Here is a 27306-nt window from a genome sequence, read left to right as displayed (position 1 = left end):
CCCACTTGCTGAAAGGTCACAGTAAATTTATTTAAAGGAGCCGTCAAAAAAGACAAACTGCCATTCAGATCACAGAATCAAAAGATGAGTGAAGACGACTTGTGTAAGAAATCTGTGTCCATGATCTCCAAGAAAGGGAGAAGTGATGAAGACGTCAGCTCTCTGTCTGGTGAGTAAAAGCTTGGAGATGTTTGTTTTTGAAGATAAACTGTTTTAAAGTGTCACACTTTATGAAAAGGAAACCAACTTCATACACAATATTTATGTGCTTGCTGTTAACTTTGTAGATGGACTGCTAGGTAATATCACCTGGTGTAAGGGAATCTTTTTTTATGCTTTTAATCTTTTCACTTTTTATTTGCTCCAAAAAGTTGAAGGGGGCGGCATGGTGGCGCAGTGGTAGCACTGCTACCTCACAGTTAGGAGACTTGGGTTTGTTTCCCGGGTCCTCCCTGCGTGGAGTTTGCATGTTCTCCCCGTGTCTGTGTGGGTTTCCTCTGGGCACTCCGGTTTCCTCCCACAGTCCAAAGACATGCAGGTTAGGTGGATTGGCGATTCTAAATTGGCCCTGGTGTGCTTGTGTGTGTCCTGTGGTGGGTTGGCATCCTGCCTGGGATTGGTTCCTGCCTTGTGCCCTGTGTTGGCTGGGATTGGCTCCAGCAGACCCCCATGACCCTGTGTTCGGATTCATCAGGTTGGAAAATGTGGAAGAAGGTTCAAACAAATAGCAGGCAGACACCAATTCTAATAAGCAGAATCTTTTATTTCTGACATCTTGGTGAGCAGAGTGGCTTTTCCTTACAGAGAGAAAATGCAAGGAAGGCCCCCGACAAGGGAGTTCAGCTGCATTTATAACAAAATCTTCAAAGAGAATGGTTAGAAAAAAATAAATCAGTTTCACTCCAAGGCCACAGAACATTCTTTAGAAACATTTGTTGATTACAACGGAAAACATAAATTCTAGTCTTATATTTGGAATGAAGCTTATCAGAAAACTTGTCATATGTTTTGCATCTTACTTGGACAATAACCAGACACTGCTTGAGACAAGCCGGGGAGTGGCTGAGAGCTGCATTTCACAGCTGGAAGCACACTTCTGTTAATAATAATACCTAGCCACACAGAGAACATGCAGATTTTCATACAGAAGCTAGCAATAGTTTTTTAATTCCATTCCACAAAATGGATGGATGGAAGTTGAAGGGCGTTGGGCCTTTAGTGTAGTTATAAATGAATCCACATTGTGATGAGGTACAAAGTTAATTGTTAATTCCTAGCAGTTGACAGTTTTGTGAAGTTTTTAAGGACAAAATTTCTGACTACAGGGAAAAGTCAGAGAAGGATAAAATCTGTAAAAGTTTAAAGGAGAAAAGAGCTGAACAGATAAATGTGTCAGGTGACTGAGCTGAACTGATGACTGTGTGTACCTTAAAGAGTTGAGAGTGTCAGACCTCAACAATACATGTAGGACGACAAGAATTCAAGAGAGACCTTAGACATTTGATTAGTTTAAAAGTTTATTTTGCTTTATGAACAGCTGCCTAAGGTTCTTAAAAGTGATTGAGAAAGCCACAAAAGGCACATAAAGGGCAGGAGTTGTGCAAAATGTAGCAGAGAGCTGATAAATACAATCAGATCTGGATGATCACTTGGTCCCCCATAATATTAGGAGGTTTAAGCAGCAGTTAGAGGGGACAGCCATCTAGCAATGATTGAATTTAGTTTGCATTCAACTCTTTTTAGACAAAACCAGTTTAGCGCAAACAAATTGTAAAACTAACTCCAGTATGATGACATTAATTTTTACTCTTTGGCTTCATGGATTGAGGTTTCCAGAAGTCCACACCAGAGTGAGATGCCTTGTTACCTAGCGCTTCAACTTCACGGTTGATGATTGTTTTCTTTACATCTTGTAAAGCACTTTATGTTACATGTATAGTATGAAAATGAGTTATAGAAATAAATGCAGCTGAGGATGAGGTTGCACTCCTGTGTATAAACAGAGAACTGGAGGAACTCACCTAGATGTCCTTCAGAAAGACACTGTGCACAACTAAAGTGGTGTTGGAAGAGACTCCAGTCTAGAGAGCTAGTGGATTATGGTCACATATAAGCACAAGGCAAGTACTCAGAACTGCCCAGCAGTGTCAGCAGAATTATCAAAGTCCAGCAGTTCAGAGCAGCTTGTTGACCAAGATGTCATCTCTGATATCTGACACCCTCAGCAGGACTGAAGACCCCCTGAGGGTCTCCTCTAACTGAACTACCAGAGAGAAAAGAAGAACAATAACTGACAAACATACAGAAGTCTCGTCAGGTGGGCTACCATCTCAGTGTTCAAGTAGGAGACTTCCCTGGGCAGATGTGTAAGCTCCAGAGTGGGAGTGGATCCATGTGTAATTGTCACAGAAAATGCTCAGTGGGTCCTGCACTTACTTCAAAATAAGGAAAAAAGTCTAACCAGGCCCCTTGAGCTCTGCAGTTTGGATAGAAAGGCCACAGTAGGAATAGCTGAAAAGAACCACCAGTTCATCTGTCCTGAATTCGCCCTTTAAACATGTACAAGGAGCGTAGGATAAGAAAGAACATCGTTGATTGTCCTGGTGAGGATGACTGTCATACAGACTAGGAACTTAATCACTTTTACAGGATATTTCAATATTTTTCAAGTCAAAGTTATTTCTTCACAGTCATTGTGTATGTTAGTATGCTCTTAAGTGAACCATATTTTATAAACCTTAATAAATTCATATCTTGTTCTTTCCTTTTATAATGGAGTTGAGGAGTACTGGTGTTCTAATGTAAAATAAATAAGCCCTAAAACATACCAAATATGTCCACTTTAAAGTAGCAAAGGTCTCAGTTTAACAAAATGTTCCTTCAACATTTCTGAAGAATGCTTGTCATAACCCCCAGTGCAGTCCTATGGGGGGTGCTGTTGCAGGCTATTCAGACCCCATACAGCTGGAGTGAAAGCTTGGTCTGCATTGCCAGCAGTAAGTTAGATTTAAATCCCTTTGGGTGTGGAGTTTGTCACCAATTTAGTTCATAATCTTTATGGGAAGAATTTCTAGGAGCAGCCAAGAAGGGAATCATCTCCACTGTGGTGACCTTAGGATGACATCTCTGCTTTTGAAGATGATGTGATCCTGCTGGCTTCATCCTGATGTGACCTCAGGTGCACACTGGGTTTGCTTGTCGCCGAGTGTGAAGCAGCAGTTATGAGAATCAGCATCTCCAAGTCTGAGGTCATGGTTCTTGGCTGAAAAAGGGTTTGAGATGGGGTGCTGCCTCAAGTGGACGAGTATCTCAGGGTCTTGTTTATGAGTGAGGGAAGAATGAAGAAGGAGTTCGACACGTGGATCGGTTATGCTTTCACTGTACTTGTGAATCCTGATGAAGAGAGAGCTGAGCCAAAAGGCAAAGCTCCCAATTTACTGGTGGATCAACATTCCTGTTTTCACCTCTGGTTAGAAGCTTTGGGAGGTAACTGAAAGAACTAGAAACACAACACTCAGATACAAATCAACCCATAATTACACAGAGAGAACATGCAAACTACATTTAGACTGGTGCTGTGAGGCTGGAATGACAGCTCTGTGCTACCTCTGTGCCTATATTAAAGCATCTGTACGAAACTTACTAAACTTCTCTTTGATTTAAACTAAATGTATGCCTACAATGTCTGTTCCCTCCTTGTCTGTTGACTTCAGTCTTTCTCTTGCTAAAGCACTGAAGTACACGTGTGCATCAACATACGGGCATCAGCAGGCAATATCTTTGCGAAATAATGAAATAAGCTTCTGTATAGTGAAAGAATGTGAATGACTGTGTGAGACGTTTGGTTATTGTTGTCTACAAAACAGAAACAGAAATTCACATCTGGGCCTCAACATTCAATATCAGTAACGGTGCTTGGTGACAACTTTCTGAGGTGAATCCACAGCCCTGGGACTGAAAATGTTCTGCAGAGAAGCCAGATCAGTGTAATGTACAGTCAGCCTCCTTTAAAATAGCTGAGTCTCAAAAAATTCTTTGCTTTTTGTTTTTTTCCTCAAAAATGAAATGAATGTGCTGTTTCGCAATATGAATGCAATGTCAAAAATGGACGTGTTCAGTATCTTTTAATGCTTTTTCTCACTTTGGGGCTCAGTACCCATTAGCTCTGTTGTAAAACACATGAGCAAGCTGATTATTTTCTTACATTTATAGTTAAGCTTCACTTTAGAATACAGTTTCATCTAATAAAATAATATATTATGATTGTGAAGAAAGAACTTTGACTCTCAGAATACCAAATATATCTTTTAAGACAAACGCCCCTACGTTACAAAGAAACTGTATTTAGATTTGGCTAAACTTAAAGTTCATATGTTTGTCAAATCAAATTAAAAGTCAAAAAATCGATAATTCATATTCCAACGGTACTGACTGAGCTGTTATCTTGTTGGACATCTTCAACTTGGTCCAATTTCCTAATGATCAGGGTCTTGTTTTTCAAGAGAGCCAAAGTTATTATTAACTACCCATCCCTATGGCTCTGCTAGTGTAGCAGTGAAACAGGACAGTGAGGAGGGCCCCCGTGGCTCCCTACTCCTCACGTCACGCTTCCTCCTCCCCTCAGCCCGCAGCCTCTGTCTTGGATTAGAGCGAATATATTGCTCCTGTAAGCGAACTATGATTCTTTAGCGCAATGAGAGAAGTTGCAAAATCAACTGTAATGTTCAAGCAAATTATAGAAAAAAACCCAATCTAAATCCTTTGAGTAGTTCTGTCGTTCACTAGCTAAGCAGAGGTAAGGAACGCCTCGAGGCTGGCACATGAGTGAAGAGGCTCAGCCCGCTGCGTGTCTCTCAGATTCACACAAATAAATCGGTACCACAAGCAAACTATGATACATAGTGGAATGAGAGAAGTCGCAAAATCGATCGCAATGTTCAAGCAAATTATAGAAAAAAACTCAATCTATATCTATTAAGTCGTTCTTTCATGAAAAGTGGACAGATAGATCTACAGACAGGCAGACATTGGATTTTCTATATCCTCTTAACGCGCACACGTGCCTGTCCCGGGACATAACAGTGTTTTAAAAATGTTACAGTAATGTGTGCATGCCTATCTGCCATGCATCTCGACATACTAACCATCAAATGAAACTTCAAAGTCTCGTCTTACCGATGATATAAACCATTTTGACACACAACAACCACAACACTGACACTAAAGCCTTTTATACAGAGAAGTACATACTTTTAAGAGTTGACTGTCCCTACCTTTGAAGACCCCCTGCAAGTCAAACATCAATATTTCTGAGCAGTATTGATCCCATTGTGTCCGTAAGGCTCCAGCGAATATAATCCAGTAAAATGATTAGGTCCAAAACACATGATATATCCTCAAAGGGACAAAAACTCCAGAAAACGTTTCATAACTTGAGACCACCTACGTAATTTTTTTTCATGTATATTGCTCATATCAGACGTAATTTGTTTCTGTCGGCGATAACCATGCTACCGCATGAAACACGGAAGTGTTAGCTTCTAAACGACACCTAAGTTGGCCAATTACGACGGGTCTGGGGTTGACTGGCACCTTGTATAGCCAACGAGTGTCACAGACAGCTTGGAGGATGATGTATAGCTCCAAACCCTGGTAGAATCTACGAGTTTGATTGGACACTGTGACTGACACTCAAAACTTACAGCCAATGAGCAGCCGAGCATTTTGATATGTAACTTGCCATACTAACTTGTAAACAAAACGATCGGAGCTGCGCGAAGTTGGCATTTGTGCCAGTCTGCAGAGTTGGTGGGTGGTTGTTTATTGTGATTTCACCAGGTTTTTTCGCATTTTAAATATGAATAAAAGTAGAAGTTTAAACGTAAATAAACGCTCGATTAAATAATAGATGCATGTACGCTGCTGAAAGTATTCAACCGGCCCAGGAGACGTCTAATGGCAGAGAGCGACGTGCCACGCCCTTGTGCTTTCTGCTTGCTAGTGATTGCTGCCATCAAGTGGCACATGGAAAAACGCTGAGCTGTGTTGTAACAGTTTGTAAAAGAAATATATATAGTTTGTGTTCATTTTATTAAAAAAAAAGTAAAAAATAAAAAATATAAATATATTTTTGGCCCATAAGACTTGTATTGACTATTTTTACATAGAAATGTGTATTTTTTATTGTTTTTATTATTTTTTATAACTAATAGAGTGACACTGTGTGTAGATATTGATTCCTTTAGGTGTAAGCTTTCAGTAGAGCCCTCATTGATATCTGTGGGTTGAAGCATTCAAAAGTTATTACACTTTTTCCATATGTTCCAAAATGTGGATAATGGTCCCTCTAAAAAGCCCCTGGACATGCCCACATAAAAACTGGTGTAAAAAATGTCATTTTTACAGGTATTCTTTTCAAATTTGAAATGTGAGTAGTCAACAAGTTATTCTGTTGGTACATAGTGTGTTTCTGTCCTCACCTACCTACTGCAGCTTTATTTTCCTTTATTTTCATAAAAAAAACTTAGGTGAGAACAAAAAAATTTGTTTTTTTTGTGAGTTCTAATGTGCATAACTTTTGATCAGTCACACCTACAGTGATTCTGACTACTAAGAGTGAAACTAGAGAATGTTACCTTTACAAAGAGACCAAACGTGTTTATACTCCAGATAGTTCAATAACAGCAATGATTCTAATTTGGAGAGGTCGAATTACAAGCGATTTAGCAAAAATGACCCCGCTTGATAATATATAGAGAGATGTTACCTCCAAAAGTCAACTCTAACAATTGTTCCTCATCTCCTGTACTGCTCTGTGTGCATTTTGATTGGCTGAGATAATGACAGGGAAAAATAGGAGACCAAGCAGACTGTATGCATTAGAATCACATTTCATTGAATTGCCACACACCGCACTCTTCAAAGACTGGAGAAGCCGACCAGCAGCACCTCAGTAATCGGATATAAACTGACAGGCAGATCCTGTGGAAGTCGCTAATTCAGTTCAATTCCATTTATTTTGCATGGTGCTCTTCATGGAGTGCTGGCTCAGAGTGCCGTAATAAGTTCACAGGTAAAACACAATTACAAACTTTACAAAATCATAATGCACACAGATATACTGATTTAAGAGTTGGGGTCCTATGTGGGGAAAACCCTCATTTACTGCTGAACTTTAGTGGTTGGGTGGGATGTGTGCCAGCAGCTCTACTCCACTGTAGGTCAAGGTGGCATTGTCCCATTTGGCTTTGCTTTCAGTGGCACACAAGACTGAATAATTCATGAGAATAAGAAGAGGAGCAGAAAGCTGACTTCACTACCACCACCTGAACAGTAAAACGAAGAGCAAAACTGCAGCTCTTCCTACATTGTGGTCAGCTCTGTAGTGCATCTGAGAATGAAGACATAATTCAAAAATGAGCTGACATGTCTGTGGAGACACCGTCACACAACAAGGTAACCAAAAGGACATTTGTGTTGTGGAAGAAATATGTTGAGGAAGACAGGAGCTTCATCAATCAATCAACAATTGTTATTGGCAACAGATGAGTAGTTGTGAGTTCTGTGCTTGCAAGCCAGAGAGAAGCCCCCCTTACAGTCCCCAGACAGCTCCTTATATTGTGAGCTTGTTTACCTCTAAAGGAGTTGTTCCTCTTTTTAACATAAGTCGTAAGTCATCTTATAGTTAAGTCATGCAGCTATTTTAACACAAAAGCAGGAGTTTTTAAAAGCAGTTTGCAGTTGAAGCACAGAGTACATTCTTGTTCAACAGTCCAGCTGATGACAGGCCACATGTTAACCCTTAGACTATCAAGGGGATATGTCATTTTTATTCCACTGTGTTTTAGGCTTGTAACCCAAAATTGAACTCTGGCTAAACCCGATGGACAAAATCAAGCACTGGACCTGTAACTGCACCTGTCTTGATTCAATTTGATCGCCACAGGCTGTTCTTTCCTTTAAAGTCAGATATGAGCATTTCTTTTGGAGCTGGAAGCTGACCACATTCATGGTGACCGAGACAGCTGTTCTCTTTGAGCCTTGGAGATTAGAACTCATTCATTACATCAGAGATCCACTACTCCAAACCTACACTGTTTTGCCAGTGATTGAGTGCCTTCTTAATCATTTTCTTGATCATCTTGTTGACTTCTCTTGAAGTGATATTACTGACTGAGCAAACCACACTGGCCATCATAGAGTTGTAGAACATGTAATGGATGTCACTACCAACATTAAAGGAGCACAGTCTCCTCAGTAAAAAGGGTCTGCTTTGTCCTTTCTTATATTCAGCAACTCGTGTGCATTATGAGACCAGTCCAGCCTGTTGTCGATGCTGTTCCCTCAAATTTACTGTGAGGCCACTACTTAGGATTGAGATAAGCAGTCATGTCAGACTGAATTCTGATCCCTGAGCCTCCAACACATTTGTATCTGTGAAGTTTCATCTTTTTTCTTTCCATTTCAGGTTTAACACAGAAGTTTCACAAAGTAATACACACTTTCTCTCATGAGGATCTCCTCAAAATCACCGAGTTCTACAAGCCCTACCTGGTCTATGTGATTGAATACGACATCACGAGTATCCTGCAGAACCTGGTCACCAAGAACATCCTCACCAATGATGAGGCCAAGGTAGGCAGGTCTCCCTGTCAGTACGAGGCACAGAGAGCTGAGCAGAGATGGTGAGCTCAGGAGAATCATCTGAGACTGCCTGACCCTCCATAGGAGGTCTTTCTGTTATTGTAAGGTCATCAGACCCCACTGACCACTCTACTCTGCTCCCCCAGTGGTCTTTTCTAAATTAGCCCAATGGTTACTTGCTTGTCTTTCAGAGATTCAAAGCCAAAGAAGAGTGTGAGAGGCAAGCAGGTGTGGAGTCCTTCATCAGTGACATAATGAAGATGGACAGTGTGGTACTGGTGAGCCTGTGGGAGGCGCTGGCTGAAGAACTTGCGAGATTTCCATCACCAAACATGACAAGAATACTGGAGGAGGTGACAGAGCGTGGTGAGTTATTAGAGTTCTGTGCGACAGGGAAACACTGAATGTGTACAAATCAGAGAAGGAGACAAAGTGAGAGACACACGACTATAAAACACAACATTACTGTCTGTAGGCCACCAGACTACCAACTGTCAGGTCCATCACTTACACCTAGACCTCTCTGCTTGATGGCCATCAATGCCAACACTTTCTTCAGCTTCTCTGATTTTTTTTATTTTATGTGTCTTAAAGTCTTTAAAGGGGCAGTGGTCCCACCATACTATTTAGTAACTGGTGTGCTACTGTCACCTATGTGTGACCTGTCATGACCACATTATTGACTTGCATGTCACCCCTTCTACACTTTACAAGCCTACAGCTACAGCCCACCAGGATGATCAGTAATGATATTTTTTTCTTTCTTTAACAGGAAGTCACCAATTCTGTTGTTTGCCAACACCCCTGATCTTAGCACTCCCCTCAGGTCGGTGTGTTTAAACATCAGCTTTAGATGCCCCCCGATGCCCACACTCATGCTCATCCATGTTTTTTTTTTTCAGATGTTTTACCTTTCAGATCCACATGAAGCTTACTGTACCCCTGAGGTCTCATTAAAGAGTGCCTGCTCTCCTCAGCATGATAAACACACAATATGTCTACTGTTCCTATTGCTCTCTTATGTGTCATTTCCTGGGTTTTCTTTCCTGGACAATTAAATGCAGACCTCCCAATACGGACACACATTGGTGGTTTGCTGTTTAAATGTTAACTCTTCATTGGTTCCAAACGAAGTCCACGTTAGCAGCAGTCTGTTAGTTTCTGATATTTTTCTGTATACCTCACTGTACTCACTTTTTCTTTTTGTTAATTTGCTCCTTTACTGCTGTAATTGTCTCTTCTGTCTCTCTTGTTGGTCTTTCCAGGACCAGACCTCTTGAAGGACATTCAGGCCAGTCTCCAGGCCGCTCTCATTGATGATGGTATTAAAGGTAAGCCACTGGTCTTGTATCTCCGGTCATCAGCTCCTCCAGGACTCTGCTGCTCAGTTAGAACATCAGAACAATTGTGACGAGATCAGGCCGTTCAGCTCAACAGGCTCACCTAATCCTATTGTCCTAATCTTTTTTTAAAATAACATTGTCAGCTTTGAAGGGTCTTAAAGTCCTACACTTCACCATGCTTTCTGGTCACTTTTTTCCATGTATCTGTTGTTCTCTTTGTGTAAAAAATGTTCATATTTGTATGACATTTAAATTATTTTCATAACATTAAAAACTTAATTTATGGTATCTTCATCTGTCTCATTTTAGGCTGAAATGGTTCAACTCCTTCAGTCTGTCCTCATAGTGCAGACCTCTCAGTCCTGAATCAGCCTTGTTGCTCATTTCTGGACTTCCTTTACTGCTGCAATATACGTTTTGTAAACCAACGACCAAAAGCGCACACAACACTCCAGGCGAGACGTCACTAGTGTGTTATAAAGTGTTAGTATAACCTAAAGTGACTTGTACTCCACATGGGGCGCTATATAACCTATTATTCTGCTAGCCATACTCATAGCTCCTGTCCACTGTCTCAATGTAATAAAGATCATTTTATTACAATTCCCAGGCCTTTTTTGTAAGGGACATGTTTAAGTTTTAGACCCCCCACCCTCAACTCCACTGTGTATTCAAATCAATGTACTTCCTTACATGTAATCCTTTACATTTATTTACATTAAATCTCATCTGCCACAGATCTGTACAAGTCTCTATGCTGTCCAGATCCCTCTGTAAGAATATGACTGGTTCTGCATTGTCTACCAATACTCCCACCCAGTTTGATATCATCATCACGCTGATGTTGCTTATTTGTATATTCTTATCCTGATCTTTTATTTATATTAAAAAGAACAGCAGGCCCAACACTGACCCCTGAGGGACTCCACTGTTATGGTGATCTCATTCTGATAAGGCTCCTCTCCTAACATCTCTTTGCTTCTTGTGTTTAAATCAATTCTGTACCCACCAACAGACTGTGTCCTTTATTCACACTTCATTTACACGTGTCTAGTCATCTACTTTTATTACTTCCTCATACAATTTCACTTTTCTAGTGAGACATGATCTCCTCATCTAAACCCATGCTATACCTCACATGTGCTGCTTTGATCCAGAAATCCCAAGGACCTCAGCCCAGTTTTTTTTATGTCATCCATCATGAAGATCTCTGAGAGGCTGGTCCTGAAACACCTCCAACCACTGGTTTCAGAACATTTCGATCCTCTAAAGTTTGCCTATCAGACACATATACAGTAGGCGTTGAGGATGCTCTCAGCTCCATGTTCCACAGACTCTACTCCCACTTGGACAAAGATGGTCAGGGTCATGGTCTTTGAGTTTTCCCATTGCCTTTAACACCATTCTGCCTCATTGACTGGGAGAAAAAGCTAAAGAATTTGAATTGTGATGCCCCCACAATCTCTTGGGTCTTGGACCACCTGACTAACAGACAGCAGATTGTCAGACTGAGGGACTGTGAGTCAGAAATGGAGGTGTGTAATACTGGAGTACCTTTGAGCGCTTTGAGTAGTGAGAAAAGCGCTATATAAATGCAAAGAATTATTATTATTTCCTCAGGGAACTGCTCTGTCACCCTTCCTGTTTACTATCAACACAAAGGACTTCCAGTACAATACCAGCACTAACCACGTACAGAAAATCTCGCATGACTCCTCCATCATAGGCTGCGTTATTAATGGAAACAAGTCAGAGCACAGGAGGTTTATGGAGGACCTTGTGTTATGGTGAAGGAAGAAACCACATGTAGATCAACATCAGCAAGACAGATGAGTTGGTGGTGGACGTCTGGCATGCCAAGGAACCTTTGAGATCAGTCACCATCCAGGTCGAGAACGTGGAAGTAGTACAGAGCAACAAGTACCAGGGGCCCATATAAACAACAAACTGGAATAGTCTGACCACACAGTGGCACTGGACATGAAGGACCAGAGCAGATTCCTGTTGACTATTCCTGATACTCTTCACCTCCTTCTTGGCTGTTCTTTTACTACTAAAATACTGAAAGATTCTCTTTGTCTCATCTTTTATTTTCTCTTAATTATTTCTAAGTCCCTTTTAGCTTCCCTGCTATGTCCTCTACCAAGACATTGTGAATTGTATTACATCGTGGTCACTTGACCCCAGTGGTTCAATCACATCCATCCCTTCAATTGCATCCTGATTATTAGCAAATACCAAATCCAGGCAGGCTTCCCTCCTGAGTTAGTGATTTAACATACAGAGTTCTAAACAGTCACTCATTACATCTAAACACTCCTGTTCTTGTCCTCTGCTACTTGTAATGTTACCCCAGTTAATGTTTGGATAATTAAAAGTCCCCCATGACTTTAAAATCCCCTTTAAGCTTGTCTTTTTAATATTATAAAAGGATGTCAATTGAAGTTATTGATGTCATTAGGTGGTCTGTAACACACTCTAAATATGAGGCCTTGACCCCTAATGTTGTCTCATCATACCAAACATCCTCACTAAGCTGTGGCTCACCGTCTAATTGAAGACGCCTTACATTCAAATCATGTTTTACACACATGGCAACTCCCACACCTTTCACTTTTACTCGTCTTTCCACAGGAATGCGTACCCGTTCTCCTCCTGCCAGTCTCTGTTATTTAACAAGACAATATATTATTATTATTATTATTATTATTATTATTATTATTATTATCATTAAGTTACATTTATTGAGCTCCTTTTACAAACCCAAGGTCGCTTTACATACAGAGTAAAAAAAAATTACACGATGACAAAAGTTTGTAGAAGAGGAAAGTTTTCAGTTGAGATTTAAAACTGCAGAAAGAGGAACAAACAAGGAGAGACTGAGGAAGAGAGTTCCAGAGTTGAGGGGCTATAGCACTGAAGGACCTGCCTGCCAGGGTGGAGCGTCTGGTATGTGGGACAGTAAGGAGATGACTGCTCGAGGACCTGAGAGAGTGACAAGGAGTGTAAGGAGCTAGTAACTGAGTGAGGTAGAGGGGTGCAAGGTTATGAAGGGCTTTGAAGGTGAGAAGCAGAATCTTGAATTTAATCCTTGATGGAACCGGTAACCAGTGAAGCTGGGAGAGAACTGGGGAGATGTGAGCAAAACACTTTGTGTGGGTGAGGACTCTGGCTGTGGAGTACAGCTATATACTGTAGCTTCTGTGTAGATTTTGCAATGAAGAGGGAATTACAGTAATCAATACAAGACATTATGAAATAATGAACCAGAGTTTGAGCATCACTAAACAGCAGAAATGGACGGAGGCGGGCAATGTGACAGAGATGATAGAATGATATTTTGGAAAGAGACCTAATGTGTAGCTCAAAGTTAAGTGATGAATCAAACAAAACACCAAGATTTCTGACAACAGGAGCAGGTTTGACAAGTGGACAATCAACAGAAACAGAGAAATTGGATGCCTTAGAAAGTTGGGATTTTGGACCTACCAGTAACACTTCAGTTTTATTGGCATTACGTTTTAGAAAGTTAGTTATTTTTCATCCATAGCTTAAGATTAGTGATGCAGTCAGTGAGTGTGCTGGGAGGCAAGTCTCTACTAAGTTATAAGTGTATATCGTCTGCATAGCAGTGGAAGTTAAGGCCATGTCTGCGAATAATCTGACCCAAAGGAATGATATAAAGTAGAAAAAGTAACGGTCCAAGGACTGAACCCTGAGGGACGACATGCGACACAGGTGAGGTGGAGGATTTATATCGGCCAAGTGTAACAAACTGTTACCTATTAGAGAGATATGATGTGAGCCATTGAAGAGCTAAGCCAGAGATGCCTACAGCAGAGAGACGTAACAGGAGGATTTTGTGATTAACAGTGCCATATGCTGCACTTAAGTCGAGAAGGAGGAGAATGTGAAGTGAACTATAGTCTGCAGACTGGAGAAGATCATTGACTACACGGAGAAGAGCTGTCTCAGTGTTGTGCTTTGTACAAAAGCCGGACTGAAAAGGCTCATAGAGTGTATCTGTAAGTTTCTGTAAGAAGAAACATGTCCACTTGCTTCTGGGAGATGAGGTCGTTAATCAGGGAGGTTTTGTTAGTGATGGAGCGGGTGTTCAAAAGGGTGAACCTAAAGTTGGAATAGCTGGGAGAGTAGGGTGCAGAAACTTCCTGAAGATGATGAAGATGGCCCGTGTTTATTCATCGTACAGCCCTAGCATTACGCCAGTCAACACGGTGAGATATCAATGTACTTGAAATCGACGCGTCCGAGCCATAGATCTGCGAGGGACCTTTTTTAGACCAGTGAATATAGTGAGGATGCTGAGTAATTCCAAACGACTGGCAAAAATTATTAGTCAGAGAGACCAATCGTGGATGACAGTCAAGATTTTTAAGTTCATACGGAGAATATATGAGCTGCATTGCCAAAAAAGTAGAAATGACAACACACAGCACAACTCCAAACCAGAGACAGAACGGGCTAAGAATATCCAGACAGCGGTGGATACCGCCAAGAGTGAACAGAATGCCTCACAACATCATACTAACTCCAGCTCCACATGTTAGCCAATTCAAATCTCACTGCATAACCAGCTAGAAAAGGAAAAGCACAGCAGGCAGGCTGCACATTCGCAGTTCAGACTGGCGACTGCAAATGAAGCAAGAGTAGATTCATACTCACCGCGAAGGCAGTAACAGGAGAGAAGGAAGAGGGGCTCACGCAGGTCTGAAGCAGGTGTAATCTAGGCAATCGCCAGTGGCATTCGTAAGTAAAATTCGAATAGAGCAATCAGATCAGAAGATAAAGGTGGAAAAGTCGACGGGACAAAACAAATACAACAACACCGGTGAGAAGCGGCCGCCAAAGGTGCACAGCGTACTCTCAACCGGAAGTAAAAAGCTGGCTACCTTTAACAAGGTTTCTCTTACTGTTATAATATTATAAATGCAGTAGATTCAGAAGTATTCTGACCCCTTCACCTTCTACACACTTTACTGTGTTTTAGGTTTAATTTGAAATGGAGAAATTGGACATTTCTGCCCTTCATTGTACATTTAATAACTCATAACGACAAAGTGACTTCATGTTTTCAAAAAGGTTTACAAAAAACATTCAAAATCAAAAACTGAGATCTTTCATTCCTAGAAGTCTTTAGACCATTTGCTGTGACACTCCAAGTTGTGCTCAGGTGCCTCTTGTTTGCTTTAATTCTCCTTGAGATGTTTGAAGAACTTGATTAGAGTCCACCCGTGTCTCCCTGAATTGATTGGACGTCCTTCAGAAAGGCACACATGTCCCTGTGTATAGAAGATTCAACAATTCACACTGCATCTCAGGACAAAAAACAAGCCATGAAGTCCAAGGAGCACTCTGTAGACCTCCACAATCAAATTGTGCTGAATCATGGAATGAAGCAAAGGCATAAAACCATCTGTAAAGCTTTGAGGAGCACAGTGGCCTCAAGAATTGTGAAATGGAAGAAGTCTAAAACCACCAGGGGCCTCATGTATAAACGGTGCGTACGCACAGAAATGTTGCGTAAGAACTTTTCCACGTTCAAATCGCGATGTATAAAACCTACACTTGGCGTAAAGCCACGCACTTTTCCACGGTACCTCATGCCTTGTCGTACGCAAGTTCTCCGCTCAGTTTTGCAGACTGGCGGCACCCAGCGTTAAAGCAGTGCTACTGTTCCTGTGTGGTTACTCATTATTTTCCTGACGCGGCTTTATAAATACACAGAAACTAACCGCATATTGTTTATTAGTGTAACGCATCTGATTGTAATTAACTTGTAACAATATAATGGTCCAGGGAACAGCCATAGTATTCCAAATACCATAACTGCTTTAGTGTTGTTACTCTCACTGCACCTTCTTCTTTCAGCTGCTCCCGTTAGGAGTTACCACAGCAGATCATCTTTTTCCATATTACTCTCACTGCACCACTCAGAGTATTTATATCACTGTATCTGAGTGTGAATCACAGCAGCAGCTGATCGGAAAGAGAATTTTCGGTATACAGCATCAGGCACACGCTACCTCAGCCACGGCAAAACGTTTCAAAGCCTTTCCTGTACGGACCTCGCGGTTCAGAAACAGTTTCATCCCAAGAACTATAAACGCACTCAATCACTGCTCCTTGTAGAACTGTTTGTACTTATAAGTACAATCACCTCACTGTAAACTTGTACTACAGTTATAATATTACACAACCTGCGCCACTTTATAAAGCGCGTATTTACATATGATGACAATATCATTTTTTAAGATGAAATGCAGCAAAATATGTTTATTATATTATACAGGTAAAACTTTAACTTCATTTAAATAATCTATATTCTTCACTGGGAATGGCGTGAAGGATAGAATAATTAAACATGTACTACGAAGATATTTCAATCTTCCTTAAACTTTGAGAATCAGCGCTCTAAGTTTGCAGATGGCTTAACGTCTATTACAGAGCTGATTGTGTGGCAATCGGTTACTTGGAGAAAGAAAAGCAAGAAATGCATGGGCGGCCACGCCAATATATATTGAATATAAAACCGAAAGAGAAAATAACGACACAGCTAAAAATGCAGCGGCAAATTTCGACAAAAGTTAAATGCTTGTGTCATGAGTACGAGGCGGCTAGTGTCTGCAACGGACGTGGCCATCCGCCGTGCATAAACTACCTCACTGACATTGGCGGCGAAGGAGCCACCGATTCTTTTTCTGCCCAGTGCCACCACAAGCCTAGAGCCGTCCCTGAGTACTGCTGCAATAATTTCATCGATGGTCGTGCACAATCGCTGCGCTGTAAAACCCTTATTTAATAACGTGTTTTAACTCTTAATGATATCACGTATACATCTCAGTATTTTAGTTATTCAGAGAGCTGTAATATCACGAATGTAATGAATTCTGTGTACAGTCGGAGGAAGAGAGCCAGTTTAAGAAGCAAGTAGTGATTCACACACATAGAGCACATAGAAGATTAAATACAAAACAAAGCATTTAACGTGCTACTTTAATTACGATGTGATTTGAGAAACTGGTTAAGTAAATGATTTTAAGATGACGTTTATGATGTTCTACTTTAATGACAAAATAAACTACGTGATTAAAGTGGAAATTTCGAGATTGAAGTTGACATTTCGTGCTTTTTTTCCCCACTGTGCCTTTTTTTTCTCTGTACCCTAAAAAGCTTGCATATGACACTCAGACGGTGGGCTACGACTCGCCTTTTCACGGCGACTGATATCTGAGCTTTCAAGTTTCTCCAACACGCTATGTCACTCGATCAACTTCCTTTTGTTGATTATACCACGGTTTATTTGAACAAATAGTATGTTTTTCCTTTGCCTCGACTTGGTATTCGCTGAAATCGTTATATTTTCTCCCGTGCTTTTCCCATTGTCTTTTCACAGAAGGCTGAGTTTAAGGGCGATTTATATTCATTTGCATATTCAAAGAGTCGTAATTCTGGGAGGAGACATAAAGCGCGTGCATGAGCGTTAGTTTTTACGCTGATCGGGATTTATGTAGCGGAAGAACGTGGAAGTTGGAGTACGCACAGATTCCTGCATCTGGATTTTTCTGTGCGTAAGCACATTTCGGCTTTTGTGCTTACGCCATGTTATAGTGCGAGTTCTACGCACGCCGTTATACATGAGGCCCCAGGACTCTTCATGGAGACTTTTCTATCCATCCAGACTGAGTAGCTGGACAAGAATGGCCTCGGTCAAGGAGGTGACCGACAGCCCAATTGTAACTCTTAGAGCTTCAGAAGTCCTCTGCTGAGGTGGGAGAACCTGCCAGAATGATATCCATCTCAGCAGCACTCTATCAATCAGGCTGTAACAAATCTTTAATATGTCACTGTCCTCTGAACAAAAATAATTTATAAATCTACTCACATGAACAGTAGACACAGATCTGGCACAGGGGCTCATCATTTAGAACTGCTAGGCAAGCAAAAGAAGACAAGACAGGGACAACTACGCAATGGGCAGTGTTAGACTATTTTTGTGTGTCAAAGTCAGCATGAAACTGCATCCACTTTTCCTTGTTTGGAATGGCATAATTCACCCAAGTGGGGGTCTGCACATGATGAGAGAGTATAAAGCCTTGAAACATTGCCCGGCACACCCCTGAAGCCAATGGAAGGATGGGAGCTAACGTCATCCGATCCTGAAAATCCTTCCAACGCAGCGACGCAGACTCTACACATTGGGCCCCCACTCCTGAAAGTCTTGCTATTCCTTCGACTGTTATGGAGTGTAAACTGTCATTAAAGTAAGCTTGGTTATTTCTCCTATGTGATTTCATACCGACGTATCACTCACTAAGGGAGGGGTATTGCCTTTTAATATCATATCTATGTAGACTCAGGTTATGTAACACGCCACAATTACAAAATAACTCATTCCAACAAGGGAGCTAGCGTCCTCTGCTGGATACACAGGCAACTTTTTGTGATTTGCTAGATGGAAGCCCCTATTAAGTAAAAGGCATATGACAATATAAAGAACTATGAGAACAGGTGGAAAAAAGAAACTCTGGTCTGGGGAGACAAAAACCGAAATCTTGGGTCAGAAGTCCAAGCACTTTGTCTGTCAAAGACCAGGCACTGCTCATTATCTGTCTAATACAATCCTACAGTGATGGTTGGTGGTGACAGCATCTTGCTATGGGGGTACAGGGACAGGGAGACTGGCCAGAATTGACGAGATAAGGAATGCAGAAAAATCCAGAGAAGCCCTTGAAGAAAACCTGCTCCAGAGTGCACATTACTGGGGTGACTGCTCAGTGACCTGAAGAATACAGCAAAAACAACACTGGAGCAGCTTCTGGACAAGTCTCTGAGTGTCCTTGAGGGGGCCAACCAAAGCCCAGTCTTAAACTCCATACAACATGTGTGGAGAGACCTGAAGATGGCAGTTTACAGACATTTACCATCCAGCCTAACAGAGTCTGAGAGGATCTACCAGGAATAATGGGATAAACTCAACAAATCTAGGTGTGCAAAGCTTATAGAGACTTGCCAAGAAGACTAGCAGTTTGAAAAGCTCCCAAAGGGGCTTCTTCAAAGTACTGAATTAAGTGGCTAAACACTTCTATTAATGAGAGATTACAGGTTTTGATATTTAAAATTTGAACACTTTTGTGTATACTGCATGTCCAACAATGACTCACCTATTTCTACCTGTCTGCTTGAAGTCTCCTCTCCGGTTCACACTATCCCCCTAAAAGACACCTGGGCAAGATCTGTAATCTCCTACTGGACCACCGGTTAGCCTCCTCTTCTTCAAGTTCAGTGACCCGGACTGCTGGTGTTGACCAGCTGGCATCTCCCAAACATCAATGTCAGACTCCAGAAAGTTCATTCTTTATTTTTCTTTTTTCACAAGTTCTCTTTATCACTTTCAGGTCTCCATGAGAAACACAGAGGTGGTGTGTCTAAATCTACAAGATCTCTGGAAGATCAGACTTCCCCTGGAGATCAACGCACCAGAGCTGTGGGCTTTGAGACTCGATACACAGAGCTGATGGTCTTTAAACAATTCAAAAGGACCTACGGTGAGAGGCAACATGAACTTGAGAAGATGGGGAGACAACATGCAGAGCTAATAGAGGAGCGGACAAAAGAGAAATGTGAGCGAATCTGGACTGAGCAGCTTTTTAGGAGGAATCTTGGAAGTGAGATAGACCCTCACATTGTAGTGGTCAGTGGGGTGGCTGGAATTGGGAAGACCACCATGGTTCAGAAGATCATGTTTGACTGGGCCAGAGGCACTCAGTACCAGAGGTTTGCATTTGTGTTTCTGATTAAATTCAGGGAGCTCAACCTACTAGACATAGAGACAGAACCGCAGATGCCTCTGACCAGGTTGATTGCAAGGCACTATAAATATCTCAGTGACCCAAAGTTGAGAGAAATCCTGCTGAAACCTGAACCTCTCCTCTTTATATTTGATGGGCTGGATGAGTACAAACACAAACTGGACTTCACACAGCAGCGGCTCTGCTCAAACATAGATGACTACTTTCCTGTTCACTCCCTGGTCATTAGTTTGGTCAGAAGGACATTACTGAAGGGCTGCACAGTCCTGATAACCACCAGACCAACAGCCCTGGAGACCCTGGACATGGAGAGAGTTGATCAATTTGCAGAGATCCTGGGGTTCTTCCCTGAACAAAGGCTGATGTACTTTAAGAAGTTCTTTGGTGATGCTGATCAGGGCTCTGAGGCTTTTCAGTACGTGGAGGAGAACGACATCCTGTACACCATGTGCTTCAACCCCTCGTACTGCTGGATTATCTGCTCTGTGCTGAAGAGTCACTTCATGACACCTGAGGAAAAGCGAGGAGCTGCCCCCAGAACTGTCACTGAGCTCTTTGTGATGTTCCTTCACAACATCCTCACCAATCACAAACGAGAAGCCAAGAATCAGCGAGAGATTCTGGTCAAACTAGGAAAGATGGCTTATCATGGGGTGGTCAACAGGACTCTTGTGTTTTATGAAAATCAAGAGATGTCCACCTTTGGCCAGTCCTGTCCTCTCCATTCCTCTCAGGGATCCTCAAAGAAATCCTTCAGAGAGAAAGCACTCTGGAGCACACAACGTACACATTCTACCACCTCACCATACAGGAGTTCATGGCCACCTGCTCCTTCTACCTCGATCCATCAGGGGGCATCGAGGAGCTGCTTGAGAAGTTGGACTCATGCAAAGATGGCCGGTTTGAGATTCTCACTCGATTCCTGGCAGGACTGGCCAGATATTCTGTGTTTAAAACACTGGGGGGAGTCATGGGGGAGTTAAAGATGAAGACAGCAAAGCAGATACTGGAGTGGGTGAAGAAGAAAGCTGAACAGGCACTACGGGGACGAGATAAAAGTGAAGCTCTGCGAGTGTGTCAGTGGCTCTATGAGACTCAAAATAAGAAGTTAATCAGAGACGCCATTGGGAAGGATTTAAAGATGGACTTTAATAAGATGACTTTATCTCCTCTGGACTGTGCTGTGGTGGGCTCTGTCATCAGTTGCTGTGGAGAACTTGTGGAGCTCGACTTGTCAGACACACCACTGACCTCAGAGTGCATCAAGAGACTGGCACTGGGGCTCATCTGCTGCAGACATGTCAAGTGAGTAATAAAACCTTCATAAGTTTAGTTTGACTGTCTGTGGACACTGAGGGTGACATTAGTTTGTCCATCAGGGGGTGTCAGGACTACAAATAGACGAGGGTCCATGTCAGAACATACACTGCTGTGTGTCACAGTGCCACCTAAAAGCCACAACAGCAGCTAAATAACAACAGAAATCAAATAATAATTTATACTTGGTTGGTTTGAATGAATCTTTCAGCACAGAAATTCACTATTAGACCCGCTTTGTTGAGAAATGAGAAAAACTGATTAGAAAGTTCTAGAAAAGTCATTTTCATGTTATTGTTATTATTATATGTCTGCACATTGAAAGTCTGTTTTGTAATTTGTGTAGTGTGTTATTTTTAAAACAATTTTCATTAATAGCTGCAGGAATGAATAACTTTAATCACAATAAGTCAGTTACAAATCTGTAGAATGTTCAGTTTTGTCTAAAGAAGCTCTCAGGTAATAATGAGACTCTCCTTCATCATGGAGAATGTGAAAGATCAAACACACCTCAGTGTCCACAGAACAGTGACAAGTGACGGGGACACAACCTGTGTGGGGTCTTCATCAATAAATAAACTGTGGTGTGTGTACTGTGGCAAGAGATAAGCGAGGAAAACATTCCTTAGCCCCCCAGTAGACGTCATCAGGCAGGTGACAGGGTCAGACACTGGTCAGAGATGACACAATTACTAATTAGGACAAATGTAGCAACAGACGCATTGCATTCAAAAATAAAGAAAATGTTCATCACGGGAAAAAAAAATGATAGCAAAACACCAAAGCAAAGAATGAATATTCACCTGTTGCACTCGTTCAAATCGATAATTTTGAAAAAAAAAAAACATGAAACAAACAATTAAATAAATAAATAAATAAATCTCTAAGAGCCCAGCAGCAATCAGCTTATTAAAGTGGCTCCAAATGGCGAGACAAACCACAGCCGTCTAACCTGAGCGCTCCGTCCACTAAACCTGAGCCGCTTCTCCCAAATCAGTTCCCCTCCTGATCTGAAAATCCCCCCTCAGTCTGCTTTCACAGGGTTTGTAAATGAACCAGCTGTCTGCAACACTAAATTAACATGCGGCCATCTTGTAATGCATTCTGGGAGTCCCCCATTAATAACAATAACACGGTTAGCGCTAATGAACTCCTCTAAGAACAAAAGGGGCCACAAACCAACTTCCTCCGGCCGGTCGTCTCTCCCCGATTGCTGAGTTTGTTTTATTTCACCTCCTCACTCGTCAATCACAAATCACCAGCAGCCTCATATTGGCCTCCAAACGGCAGCAGCTGCGTCCTTCACGTGCACCGCGGGTGTAGTCAGGAATGTGGAGCCCCCCAGCCGTGTAAAGCCAATCAAATCACAGTGACGCCCCACTTACATCATTCTGACTAATTAGGACAACAAAGTAAATACTTTCAAAAATAAGGAAAAGAAAGAACTCGCCATAAACTCAAGGTGGTCTCGTTATGTGTGGTTGATAAAACACTTTAAGTACAAGTGGGGCTGCAGCTTCTCATACCTAAACACTGAGACATCTTTGTATAGAACAAAAGATTCAAAATGTCATTTCTTTAATGGAAACACAAGTTCATTAATTGCCATACTTTGTTAACAATTTTCTAAAAAATAAATCTTTTTTTAATAAAGTCGTTAGTTTAGTAAATTCATTTTAATAAAACATGCTATGGCTCATCTAATAATTGAAGTGCCAGTCTGAGGGGGCTGCCATTGTGCCCGTCGGTGAGTGGAGGTGAAGGTCCAGCCTTGGAGTGTCGCCCAGAGCTGAGCTGAGTACAATACAATAGCATACAGTGTGTGTGTGTATAGCGCCCTCTACTGAGCGCAGGGACAGACTCTCAGGTGAGTATTGATGATCAGAAATATACAATTAGCACAAGTAAAGAAACAGATTTGTAAAACACACAGAAAACAACGGAGAGAGTGAGCTACAGGAATGGAAAACAACAAAATCTGTCAACTAATTGATTGTTGAGCTCTAGTCTGGTTATTCATAGAAATTGAAAAAAGTAGATTTGTATTTCATTTCAGTTTGTTTTCTGTATGCAGTTTTAGTTTCAGTTTAGTTTTTATTTTTCACTCTTTTATTTTCACTTTTATTTTGTTTAACATAACACTTTTTCACCACTTTAGTTCCAGTTTTCATTAACAATCCTAACCTCTGAACTCTGGCTGTCCGCACTGTCACACACGTGCGCATGGCAGACAGCTAAAGGGCTTAAATGAAGGCAGTTCGGAGGTATGCCGGGATTTGGCAGAGTGCACTAACTCTGTTTCTCACTTCCCTGTAGACCATTCCTGGGAGACTCCACTTGGCTCTCTTGACATCACTTCTGGGACCGAACCAATGGAAACAGACCTGACCAGCTCCGGCCCCCCTGATGTCATGTCCGGGCCTGATCCAATGAGCGATGAACACATGCCCGATCCTTATGACCTCACTTACTGTCTTCCCCTTTAAAAGCTTGCCCTTTTCCCCTTTTCCCTCAGTCTTGTTTTGTACTCGGTTGCATGCACTTCAGTGCTCTGTATTTCTTCAAAAACGATTTTGCAGCCAGGAAACCAGATTATACGGGTGGCTGCCCCAAAACCTTTATCTGAGTATGTCTCATTCTTGTGACAGCACTCATACTGTAGAAATATGGAGTTCACGTCTGGAACTCGTTTTAGTCAAAGTGATCCTTCACGGGGGGCAGCACAGAGGTGAGCACTGCTACCCCACATCTCCAGGCCGCAGGTCAAATCCCACCCTCTTCACTGACTACTTAAGGTCTTTAGGGTGTAAAGCAGGTCAGAAGTAAACCCCCCGATGATCGTCACGTAGCTGACTGGCCTGTCCATACGACAGCAGGACATTAGCAGCAGATTTGTGATGGAGTCACACCTGAGAGTCGACACCATCAGGACTGGCAGTCCTGACACCATGTGGTGTGCCAGCTTTGTGTGCTCAGCAGTGACATGAGAAGGTCATCAGTCTGACCACTTCATGGGCTCACATGTCACATGTCACTTTATATTTACTAACTGACTGAATGTCTTGTCTGAATTCTAGTAATCGACTGACTGCCACCTCTAACCTGACAGCCATATTTAAAATGTTTCTAAATTCACAAACCAAATCCTCAATAGATGGACAGCACTGCTGACTTGTCTTGTCATTGTGAATGTCCATTCAGGTGGCTTCTCGTCAAGCAGTGACATCAAATGACCAACATGAACTGACTTTTAGAATCAGGATTTGGCTGACAATCAAACACGTCCTTTATTAATTCAAACATCCCCTCCATCTTTAGGGTCTCCGGTAAAACAAATCACATGGTGACTGGCTGGTCCTTTACGTGACTCCCACCAGCTACTGGCAGACCACCAGCACCTTGATTTATGTGAGCACTTGAAGTTGAAAGACCAATTAGAGTTTGTCACAAAGTAGTTGTCACTTGTGTCATTGGGGTCTTTAAATCTTTAACCTCTCCCTTGAGGTCCTTCTTCATATCTTTATAAACTCATCTTCTCTCACTGATTCACTCATTTTAAATGATCCGAGTTTAAATCAGGCCGTCAATAAAAATGACAGAAAGAAAAGGGACTGAGAGAAAGGTGAGAATCGAGAGCCAGAAGAGGAGATCAGAACTGGAAAGATCAAAAAGCCGAGTGTCAGAACTGAAAATGAAATCCAAACTCGCAGTCGAAACACAAAGCACCAGTTGTGACGTCTGACTTTTAAACACACGTCTGCTTATTCTTTAAGTCACATCCACAAACTCAGATAACGCAGAAGTCTAATGGACTCAACTTTGTACTCCTTGATCTTTGACAAAACGCTTAGTGTGACCCTGAGTGTCACTTTGTAGCAACTCCTTCACAACAGACACACAGAATAGTGACACACGAGAACTAAAGATGACATCACAGGAAAACATAAAAAATATCATCAACTACCTCAAAGTGTAAAGAAATCAGAAGAAGTCATAACAGAAATAACCCAAATGACACTCAAGAACAAGAAAAACAGAAATACATTTGCATATTAACATAATAAAAAATCAGTGCAAATCATCACAATTACAGAGTGGGACAAACATGGGGTACAAGACCACTGAACAGCTCACCTCGGCCTTGGATCTTTTGAAAAGTTTGATGCCCCCCGAGTCCTGTGGTCTACAGCCTGATGAAGGCCTGAATCGCAGCGCTGACCTCGTCTTTGGTTCATCTTCTCATCGCCCATTAAGAAGATTTCAGTTGTGAGTTGAGCACACAGACTCAGCTCAGTGTGTCCTCCTTGTTGAAGATCTCTGGCACTTCAGAGTTTGTCCAATGACATTTGATTTGTGGCCCTTGTCACTTTTATGTCACTCTCATTTGTACACATTTTACTTTAGAAGTTGATTGTCAACATGTCTTTGAGTACTTGACTTAAAAATGTGAAGTCACCCAACACACAAAGAATCCAAACCAAGAGCTGAGAGCTCAGTCGTGTGTTCAGATTTGCTCCCTGGTCCCTGATGTGTGTCTAACCACTGTGCCACTGTCCTGTTCTTGTCACACGTTTGAGTGTCTGTGTGTCACTTCAGCCCTCCTTACCCTTCACACTTTGACCAAATGTTTAACAACACGATAATCAAACACTTCAGTCAGTCGACATTTTTAGGTCATCTAAAGACACCAAAGCGTCCCATTTGATCAAAGGTCTGATAAATCAAATTCACTGAGATGGCCGCCTTCTCTTCACACCTCCTCAGGCTGACTGACAGCTCATGTCCCGCCTCCTCTGTCATTCTGGCCAATCCTGATTCCCAGTTCACTGGCCCAGTGGCTGAGGTGCCACACTTGACATCCCAGTGACGCGGGTTCAGTTCCTGCCTGTCACATGCTGTGTGACCCTGAGTGAGTCACGTCACCTGTCTGTGCTCAGAGTAAAATACAAGGAGAGAGCTGGACATGTAAAGTGACTTTGGATTGAAAGGCGCTATATAAAATAAAGGCGATGGCTTTGTCTGTGTTCATATTTTTTATCGCCAATGTCTTCATCAATATTTTCACACAAATTCTAATTTGTAAACTGAGTCCATTTGTCCACTTTGTCACAGAGACACTCAAACACATTTTAATTCTTTATGGGATTTTCATTTTTCTAACTCTTATTATTTTATCCTCTGACTTATTTATTGTTCAGTTGGTGTTTAAGTGGCCATGAAGAGTGGAGGCCTGTCCAGGGTCCAAACTCTCTACTGACCACCAAAGCTCTTCAGTCCACTGTGTCTGTGACAGCAAGTGTATGTGGTGACACTGAGAGAGACCCTCGCTATGACACAACAAGCCCGTCACCTTGAACCCGTGTCACCTACTGGCTGAGTGGAGTTTGTCCATTGAGCTCAGGTGGCTGATAGACCTTAGAGAAGATGACTGGACAAAGTGGAGCGTCACTGTGAGCAGCCGGTAACCCTCTGTGTGTCCCTCCTGGACTGGACTGTCATGTCATCCCGTGTCCCATCACCTCTCCCTTGTCACTTATTTATCTTTGACTTCATTGTCTTTATTTGTCCTCTTGTTTGTGTTGTCAGTTTGTGACTAGCGCTCTATAAACTAAAGGCTGACTGATTTACAGCTGCTGTCACTGAACATCTGGAGAGGCTGGCATTTGTAAATGGCCTCCTGTCAATCATTTCAGTTGTGTCCTCACCCTGAGTCCTGAATGATGGACAGAAATCTGAGTTTGTCACTTGGCTGTCACCAACTCAGAGAAGTGCATCTGAACACTCCAAGTGGAGGACAAGATCAGTCCTGCTGTGTGACACTCCTGTCCAGTGTGACGGCTGACGTCCTCTCATCACTCAGGGTGACCTGACAGACAGAAGATGCTTCAGGTATATAGCGCCTTGAAGGGCAGCATTGGTGTGGAGTTCAAATTGTGTTTCAGTTCAAATGCTAGCAGCAGCCTGCTGTTCAGAGACACACCTGAGCATCCAGCTCTGCTTGTAGTCACCATGTCACTTATTGAGACCCCCAACAGTCTGTCTATCTCTCCTCATGTCCTCACTTCTCTCTCTTTATCTCCACAGCCTCATGTCATGTGGTCTCACCTCCACATGCTGCTCAGCTCTCTCCTCAGCTCTTTCTTCTCCACACTCACGACTGACTGAACTGAAGC

General features: G+C 42.1%; 1 protein-coding gene across 1 annotated transcript; it reads left to right on the top strand.

The window, feature by feature from the left end:
- On the top strand, positions 1–27305 carry LOC120534517 (NACHT, LRR and PYD domains-containing protein 3-like). The gene is made up of 6 exons (XM_039762121.1): positions 1–169; positions 8468–8634; positions 8835–9009; positions 9909–9974; positions 19403–21121; positions 27218–27305. The coding sequence occupies exons 1-5, from the start codon at positions 85–87 to the stop codon at positions 20797–20799; spliced, it is 1890 nt and encodes a 629-aa protein (XP_039618055.1). The 5' UTR covers positions 1–84; the 3' UTR covers positions 20800–21121; positions 27218–27305.
- The last annotated feature ends 1 nt before the right edge of the window (position 27306 follows it).

Source organism: Polypterus senegalus, chromosome 8 (assembly GCF_016835505.1).
Source record: "Polypterus senegalus isolate Bchr_013 chromosome 8, ASM1683550v1, whole genome shotgun sequence".
In the NCBI taxonomy this organism is placed as follows: Eukaryota; Metazoa; Chordata; class Cladistia; order Polypteriformes; family Polypteridae; genus Polypterus; species Polypterus senegalus.
The sequence above is the reverse complement of the archived record's forward strand: the minus strand, read 5'-3'. Positions and strand labels throughout refer to the sequence as shown.